The sequence below is a fragment of the Polypterus senegalus genome, chromosome 10 (genome assembly GCF_016835505.1).
Source record: "Polypterus senegalus isolate Bchr_013 chromosome 10, ASM1683550v1, whole genome shotgun sequence".
Lineage (NCBI taxonomy): Eukaryota > Metazoa > Chordata > Cladistia > Polypteriformes > Polypteridae > Polypterus > Polypterus senegalus.
In genome coordinates this window covers 86303195-86312725 of record NC_053163.1, presented here as the reverse complement: position 1 = coordinate 86312725, position 9531 = coordinate 86303195, and the positions used below count along the sequence as shown (strand labels likewise).

At 39.9% G+C, this 9531-nt stretch overlaps 1 protein-coding gene across 1 annotated transcript; it reads left to right on the top strand.

Moving 5' to 3' along the window:
* Positions 1-2084: 2084 nt before the first annotated feature.
* On the top strand, positions 2085-9363 carry LOC120537272 (A-kinase anchor protein 14-like). Its single transcript, XM_039766087.1, has 6 exons — positions 2085-2272; positions 3603-3716; positions 3813-3907; positions 6694-6873; positions 8138-8190; positions 8364-9363. The coding sequence occupies exons 1-6, from the start codon at positions 2134-2136 to the stop codon at positions 8446-8448; spliced, it is 666 nt and encodes a 221-aa protein (XP_039622021.1). The 5' UTR covers positions 2085-2133; the 3' UTR covers positions 8449-9363.
* Positions 9364-9531: the final 168 nt, after the last annotated feature.

The following is a 9531-nucleotide window of genomic DNA, read 5'->3' as shown; positions in this document are numbered from 1 at the left end:
CATTTAATTTTATAAAATTAAGAAATGTGAAGTTTATATTTGATAATTTAAGTAAATAAAACATATCTGTTGGTTGTAATTACCTTATTTGTGGCTGAGATGATTCAACTAAAGCTGCTGCTAAAATAATAAAACAAAACTGCTGTGTGTTAACCCCGGAGTTGCTGTGGCAAGCTGATTTGCTAAGCTTGTTTCATGCTTATCGTGTAAGCAATTCCAATGATTTCATCCATTTTCTGAGCTGCTTAACCACTTCGTTAATGGATATCTGGCCTATGATTTGGGCAATGGGTGAATAGCAGGAACCTATCCTCTATGTGGACGCTAGTCCATAGCGTGTTTTTAACTGTCAACTATAAATGGATGCTGGAGTGGTGGTTAGCGCTGCTGCTTCAGTTCCAATGTTCTGGGCACAAATCACAGAGCTGCTTGTATAGTTTATACATTCTCTTTGTGCTGTTTTTTCTTCTGCTTTTCTTCCCACATACCAAAGGCTGGCTTACCTGGTGGTCCTGTTGTGTGATTGTGCCCTGTGATGGACTGGCACCTCATTCAGTGGTGGGTACCTACCTTGTAGCCAGTGCTGCTTGGATGGGCTCTTGCCCCACCAACCCTGAACTAGATTAAGCAGGCTTGAACATGGATGAATGGACTGAAATAAAGATTCTGTTTCATTGTTTATATGCTATCCAGGATATTTGTAGAAAGAAACAATGTTGTCAAAAACTATTGCACTGAAATGATCTGAAATGCTTGGCATGCTGATGTATTTTCCTCTATGTAGATTAAATGCTTCAAGGGTGCTGTCTGCCTTGTCTTTTTTCTCATTTTGCTTTGAATCACTCTTTGCCACTTACTTAACATCATGTATTGATCCTGGTAAGTCTCTTATTTCTGTTTTCAGGAATGGCAAGCATTAAGCTGATTTCTGTAGCAGATTCTTTGTATACAGGACTCCTGCTTAAGTCTCTTAATAAACAACGCTTGTTAGGACTTTTCTGTGACGTGAGCTTTATTATACAGGACCGCATGTTCAAAGCTCACAAAAATATTCTGTCCGTCGCAAGCTCTTTCTTCCATCAGCTTTTCAAAGAGACTGGCCCAGTAATTGAGCTCAACTTCATAAAGCCTGACGTTTTTGAAGCAATTCTTGATTATATTTACCTTTCCAAAATCATTCGTGTTCGGTCTGATTTGCTGGGGGACCTTATCAAATGTGGACAGATACTGAAAATCAAATTCATTGCCAACCTGGGCTTGATCCTCTCCCAGGTGAAGGGCATACCAGGCATATCAAAAGACTTTTCACCACAGGATGAGGCAGCTACTTTTGAAATGAGAGAGCCAATAAAGTACTTTATTACCCATGAATCGAGCACAGATGTGATTCCTGTGATTATAGAAGAATACTCAATGACTCTTCATGGCCTCGATTGGCCTGAGGACTTTGATTATGATGATTATGACTCTCTCAGCTTTTATCCTAAAGTCTACTCAAAATCTGAGAAACAGCCAACATCAGCAAAGGACTACATTAAAGGAACTTGTCGGGGAACAATCAGTGCAAAAGGAATCACTGAAGGTTCACCTGCATTGGCCTTAACAGAAATCGACCTGACGGCTTCTGCTTTGGCCTCCGGTGTAGTGGACCTTTCTGCACTAGCCTCAGCAGGTCTTGCCGCACTGACTTCCACGGCGGGAGATTTACCTGCGCTGTCTTTGAAGGAATGCATATCTACTGTACCAATTCTGAAGGCAGCTGAAATGTCCCATGACCTTCTGTCAGAAGCAAAGACACATTCTGATGTGCGCTCTGAATTTGGAGTATCCCCTGATGTGCTCTCTGCATTTGGAATTTCCCCTGATGAGCTCTCAGCATTTGGAATTTCTCCTGATGTGCTCTCGGCATTTGGAAAGTCCTCTGATGCGCTCTCGGCATTTGGAAAGTCCTCTGATGCGCTCTCGCCATTTGGAAAGTCCTCTGATGCGCTCTCGCCATTTGGAAAGTCCTCTGATGCGCTCTCGGCATTTGGTGTATCCCCTGATGTACTGTCAGAACTAGCATTGGAAAGAGTCGGAGAGCTTCCAGTGGTAGACTTAGAGGACTCTGAACACCTCAGAACACCTAGTCCTATGGTTGAAACTCTCGAAGAACTAGAAAGGGAGTTTATTAAACCTGAGGAGGAGATCAGTATACCCTCGACCCTCATTACTGATGTAAAAGAAGTAAGCACCTGGCCACCTTCAGGAGTCCTGACTTCGGGTTTTCCTGGTAAGTCTAAAAAGGTAATAGAGGTAAATATCACAGAGCTCAAGAAGTCCATCATATTCATGTGTCCGCACAGTGAAGTTAGAAACATAATCAAGCTGCATTTTGCTGTCCTTGGTCATTTTACAGACCACACCTTCTAACCTCATTGTTTGGAGCATATTCTGGATAGCTGGGGAATGTTGCTGTAAGACTTAATTGTGCAAATTAATCAATGGCATAGAAAGGGTGGGGCAAAATGAACAATTTTGGCAGCAGACTTAGAAAATTTGCAGTTTCAACATGGACCTTGTCCTTTCTTGTGCTTTATGAATCTTGATTTGGAGATCAGTAACTTGGAAGGGTCCAGGAAATTCCAAAATGTGTGCAGAATCAAGAAAGCCCAGTATGGCCTTAAATAACGAGTAGCTTTACTGAGTGGACACACTGAACTGGCAGTACTGGGGCTAAGTAGAGCTCATTCTTTCTTGATTCTAAAGTGATGCTGTTGCTGGGGCTATCCATTGATGTTGGTAGATTGTTTTTCTTAGACAGGCTGATGAATCAATGAGCAGGGCCTTGGCCTATGGGCAAGTCAAACAGGTGATGCAGACTTGTGACTGGCTGCTTTGGGCAATCCTGCTGGCTCAGACCATCTGGAACCAAAGGCAGTTAAAGAAACACACATTCCAGCTCCATCAGTGATGCATAGTATTCTCACCAGGCCCAATGTGCAAGGCATTCTGCCATCTTATAGTAACAACTGTTAGTCTGATAATTGTTGCCAGCAGAAGGTACAGTGGTGACCAGTCTTTGGCAGCATTTGTTGCAGTGGTTGCTGGATTAACTTGGTTTTTTCTCCACAATTCTTGCTAGAGACTTTATAAGGGAGCCATTACGTGACCTATGCATTGAAGAGTTTCTTTTAAGACATAATCTAGTGCTAATTCGTATATGAATAAAAAATGATCCAAGAACATCTTCTTAGGTCTGCTCTAAGGAAAAGCACCAAATGACTTCCACACACCCTTTATATCCAACCCATCATCCCACCTAGGATGTCACTTCATGGTGACATTATTTTTATACCCAAAGCCCATCATTAGTAGAATGTCATTTATATGCATTTTGCCATTCTTCTTTGCACTCTAACTACAGTGTATGAGTTATTCAAGGAATCCATGGCAATTCAATTGGCAAGTAGAGTAGACCCAGAAGTTATAATACATCATTATCATTTTCCACTGGACAATGGAGTAATACCTGGGGTGCCATTAGGCTGCCATCTCATTCATTAAAAAACAATATACATATTTATGTATGGCTTGTTCACTTAAATTTTTATTTTATTCAGGGGTAATGGATGAGGAATATATGGATCTGTTCAACAGACAACCCACCCCTTTTGCTCAGATTGCTATTGGCAGTGCTCAGAGTTATTTATTAGATCTACATCAACGCACAAAAGGTAGGAGATATGTTTAAAAAAAAACTGTAGCATTTTGTTTGTTCGTCTTGAAAGTTGCTTTCAAATTAAAAGGTACCAAATTTTTTGCCTTTGCAGAAGCTACAGATTATGATGTGCAAAACATTGAGTGGGCTTCAAGTAAGAACTTTACAGTAGACCTCGGAATGAACCAAATTGAGCAATATATTTCTGTAAGTAAACAATTAAGTGATGAACAATACATAAATTACCAAAACTGTACTGATAATTGAAATACTGGTACTCTTACATTATGGCACAATCCATTTTGGTGGAAGCCTCGACTTAAGTGACTCACTCGCGATTTCCTCCGTCCCCTGGCACTGCCTTGTTTTCCTTGTAAGCACCATTGCAGTTTCTGGACGTCACACGTCACAATTTCACTAGTTATATGTTTTAACAAGCCAATGCCATATGTACTGTACCTAATAATCCAAGATTTGGATTTGTGAAAGAAAAAAACTTTGCATCATTTCATATTGTTAGTCTTTCAATTTACTGGTTACAATATTTTTCATGCCCTTTGATTACGATGAACGTCTCGTATTTCTTGGCTCTGGTTTCTTGTGCCCTCCTTGGTTTACGACTTACTTCTTTGTTCTCCGACCACATGTCCTGAGATTTGTTATTTAATTATTGCCTTTCTGGTTACAACCCCTATGTGAATTCTGACTTCTACGTGCCGTGCCATGAATACGATTTCTCTCAAAACTGCTATTGCATTGGTAAGCGGAACACATAACTGCTGTAGTATTTTATCAGGCTCTTCATCTTTACCGAGTTTTTAATTTAAATGCCTTTTTTAGTGACTTTGTTTTAGACCACTGGGGGGCTTCTCTGAAACCCCTCATAAACGGTGATACAATGGGAAACAAACAACAGTTGCTCTTTTTTTTACCTCCTCTTTGCTTGATTAGCTGCTGGCTTGCTGCTGCTGCGTGCCACGTGATCTGCATTTCGTGTCACGTGATCTGCATTTCGTGTGGCGCTTCAAACATTTAAAAGCCAGTACAGCACCTGAATATTTGATCTCTTTTCGCTGATCCATTATTTCCCCCAAGTAATATTTTCAGTTTGTTTGCGCTAATGCGATCTTTACTTTCATTTTTTGAAGACTTTCGAATTTTCCTACTTCCGTTAACTCTAACCTGCTCTGAACGTGTATCACGGGACTTGCTTCTGAAGGTTGTAAGTATGACGTGACTTGTCTGTCTCGCAGGACGTGAAAGTGTCTCTCTATCTCTCTTCAAAAGATCACGTCTCATCCCCGGGCAAAAAAAGTCTTGTCTCGTCGTAAGTTTTTTATTTTTATAATAGAGAGATATCAAGATACCATTTTCACAGGTTCTGACCTATTTAGTTTCAATTTATTTTGCATTTCTCACTGCCATTATTTTTGTTGCCTTTAGTCAGAATATCATTTGGTAAAGTTCTGAGTAGTTCTGATTTTTTCTATTATTTGATATACTTTTGACAGTCACAGAGGGGAAATTGTCTTTTCACATGACCATTGGGAGTCAGAGCACAGGGTCAGCCATTGCACAGCTCCCCAGAGCACTTCTCAGTTTAAGGGCCTTGCTCAAGGGCCCAAAGGAAATAGGATCCCTCCTGGCAGTCACAGGATTTGAACCAGCAACGTTTTACATGCCAGCGCTGATCCTTAGCCACAGAGCCACCACTCCATCAAAGTGAGAGCCTGGGACGCAAACTCAGGGCTCTTTAACGCGCCACCGAATGTTTATGAATGTTTTATTATTTTTGTGACATCACAATGACTCCATTTTGGTCCAGAGGACAACAGGAACATAGCATGTGGCATCATTGCACTACTGCTATAAAACTTGGAGGGGTGCACAAGCTCACGTTTCAATTGTTTCAAAAGCCAAAGGAAAGATAATAATTTGGGTTTTGCTTGGTAGTAAGATTTTAGACTGTGATTTTTGGGCAATGTTTTTTTTTGGATTCATAAACGAAAAAAAAACTTCAATTTCATATTGTTTGTTTTTGAATGTACTGATTTGAACGTTTTTTCTACCCTCTGATTATGCCTCATGTTTCTTGGCTCCGGTTAGGTGGACCTTTTTTTGGCTCACAACTTTCCACGATTCAGGTTATAATTCTTACTAAATCTTGATCTGCTTTTCGATTCCCCTTCTCATCTTTCCTAAAAGAGTTGACACTTCACTGTCATAATGAAATCAGAATGTCCATTTGGAGAATGGCAACTTTCAAACAATAATTACTACGCTCATCAACTGAACATAGCCAAACTGTTTCAATGGTGTTTAGCTTGTTTGCACTTTGACAATATCGCTGCATATCACTTCTTTTTGTTACCCATTTTTAAAAATGTTATATCCCTCCTCCTATTCAAAATAATATCAACTCATCTTTTAATAATGTCACCAACACCTTTCTCCTAAATGACTAAGGAGAACTTGGTGTCATTTACAGACATTTGTGAGTAGAGGTGAACATAGATCTCATTTGTTCAGTGCAGAGATATCAGCAACATGACAAGTACACCTTAAAGTTCACAATAAAATATACAATGTTACATGTCTGCGGTGGGCTGGCGCCCTGCCCGGGGTTTGTTTACCGCCTTGCGCCCTGTGTTGGCTGGGATTGGCTCCAGCAGACCCCCGTAACCCTGTAGTTAGGATATAGCGGGTTGGATAATGGATGGATGGACGTTACACGTTAAGGTTCTATACCATTCTACGTAGTCTACTGTATTTCTACAATCAACTGTCCATCAGAATGCACTGTAACAATATTGTCAAACACCGATGTCATAACAGGCAGAGAAGGAATTGAAAATAAGTCCCCTTCTATCAGAGATAAAAACATGAACACATGTGAATGGATTGTCTGTAACTATTTCATCACCAACATTTAAAAAAGTGAATTACCATAGCTATTATTCTTGTACAATGTATCAAACTCTGTGTTTTCGCAGACTTGGGAAATGCAGGCAAGCTGGCTTCACTCCATTGACTTTCTTCAGGAGGAGACTTTGGAGTTCAGCAGACGTTACCACTACAGAGTAAAGTGGAGCGTTCCAACAAGACGGAAGCCGGTGCCACGATCAACAGCCTGTGTCTATTTCGTTATTGAAGTATTCACGAATAAACCCGAGGTAAACACAGAACATATACTTCCAACCTTTTAAAAAAGAAAAATTGTTTTCTGCATATTATGATAATAATCCCAGTGTCTGCATGGGTTTCCTCCCACAGTCCAAAGAGATGCAGGTTAGGTGGATTGGCAATTCTAAATTGTCCCTAGTGTGTGCTTGGTGTGGGGGTGAGTGTGTGCGTGCACGCCTTGCCCAGGGTTTGTTTCTTTCCTTGCGCCCTGTGCTGGCTGGGATTGGCTCCAGCAGACCCCATGACCCTGAAGTTAGGATATAGCGGGTTGCATGATGGATGGATGGATGGATATTATGATAAAATGCGGTCTCTCCAAATTAATTTTACCACAATAATGCCATACATTCTTTGGGAAAAGCTCTGTTAAGGCTATGACGCATTATGCAACTTTTCCAGTGATTTTCAGACAGAGCCTTTATTTACATAATCTTAGGGAGTCATAGGCAGAGGGCGGCACACTCCCATGGTGCCAGCCTTGTAATTTGACATGCCTAGTGGCTCACTCCAACTAGTCCACAACTCGCTCCGACAAAATCAACCAGGTTTGATGTCGACTTTAGCCTTCGAGACGGTCCCTGTGTTCATGACCACTCACAAGCAATCCTCATCTGGAAGTACAAACCATATAATAAACAGGACGAGGAATAAGGAACACAACTGTTCTGGTCCTCAAAAACAGAAGCAGATCTAATCAGTGGCCAGTTTCTAAGTTTTTTAAACTGGTATGGTGCAGTAACGAGATCAGTGGCTGCAGTCAGCAAGTCTGACCGGCTCTGTGACTTAAAGTTCCATAACGTGGTATTGACTTAACTGTTCACTGGAGTACTAGGGCTATTGAGGTTATATGCTATATACACTACGTGTTGTATTATTTTTTTCATCATTTGATTAATTAAACAGATAGGATAGTCTTTTGATATGTTATTTAAGAGTTTAATGTGTTTATCTATAATTTTTTTTTTTGTAAAGTTTTAATGTCCCCCTGGAACATCTATCTATTGGCTCAATAATAATTGTCACAAATACAGAGCCTGGTGAAATATTTCATAACCAAGTAATTTGTTTTAAATGATTAAACTTAGTATGAGCTTCACATTTTTGTAAATGTGAGAAAGAAATTCTTCCCTCAGTTGTTCATTTTCGGGGCCACAGAGGGCACCGTTTATCTGGGCAGAATAATTAGAGAAGTTTCAAAGATAATCTTTCATTGCATTGATGATCCCAGCTCCATATTTTGTCCTCTATTTCCAGAACTGGCCCGTACAAGTGTATTATTTTGTGGAGTCAAACCGACTTCTACACAGGTAAGGAACAGAACAAGTGCATTGTGTTTCTAAATACAGTTTTTCTAGTCATTAGAAATAACTAGGCAGAAAGTATATTAGAGCTGTGTGTTACTGATGTGCATTGACATCATTAGCTTGTTTGGACTCTGTTGAGTTACTTTATCAGAAACCTATCATTTTATATTTTACAGGCCAGGCCAATCAAGATTTAGAGAAAAGTGGCTCGAAGATGTAATTGAAAGCAAGATTCTTCTAACAGAGAAAATTACTTTCTAAAGAATTTTTTATGCATTGTCAAATGCTAAAAAATTGTGTATATACTTATGCTTAATAAAAGCATGCTTACATGAAAGAAAGGAGTTGGATGGTTTTTATACATTCGACCTGAACAATTATCTTTTGTTAATTAAAAATTCAATTCTGCATAGCTTGATTATTTGGCGTAACATCATTACACCACATTAAGACTTGTTAATGAGTTGCTCAAACTGATTACGATGCCATGTCATGGAGCACGGCAGAACATGATTTATTCTTTTCACAACTCTATGTGATTGGCATAGTAGCTGAATTGCAGCCCTTGGACATACACTGCGTGACTCGTGTATTTTCTTGGTGAATTTTCTAAACTTTCCACCCAAGTGTCTGACTATATGCTGTAACAGTTAGTGTCCCTAGGTGCAGTGACATGAGGCAGGGCTATCATGTTTGCATATTATCACTTTCATTATGTCACACATAACATGCATTTTGTAATGTGTGTAACTTTAAAACTTGCAACATTGTACCTTTGCATGCCACACTCTTCTGCCAAATGATCTGTTGAATAATTTGGGGAAAATTATACATTGAATGTACAGTCACTTGAGCTTTCCAAAAAAAAAAAAAAAAAAGAGTACAATTAAACACATAATGATTTGCCACAAAATGATGGCAGTGTTTTTTTTGGATAGATTGCTTTTTCATGCAGCACTGCTATCTTTCTACAGACAACAGGTAATTTTTTATTTTATACACTTGCTTGAGAAATAAGAGTATGCATAAAGATGAACATTTTAACCATCCAGGTGGAGTCATACAGAGACAAACTTTCATAACAGATAAAGGTGCACTGAAGGTTTAGTTCAGGGACCCCAGGATTGTACCCAGCTTTGATCTGGCTCACACAGGTTTCACACACAAAGACATGTAATAAAGTGGCTCAAATGTATTGACAATAAAGAATAGCCATTCATCCATCCATTATCCAAACCGCTATATCCTAACTACAGGGTCACGGGGGTCTGCTGGAGCCAATCCCAGCCAACACAGGGCGCAAGGCAGGAAACAAACCCCAGGCAGGGCGCCAGCCCACCGCAG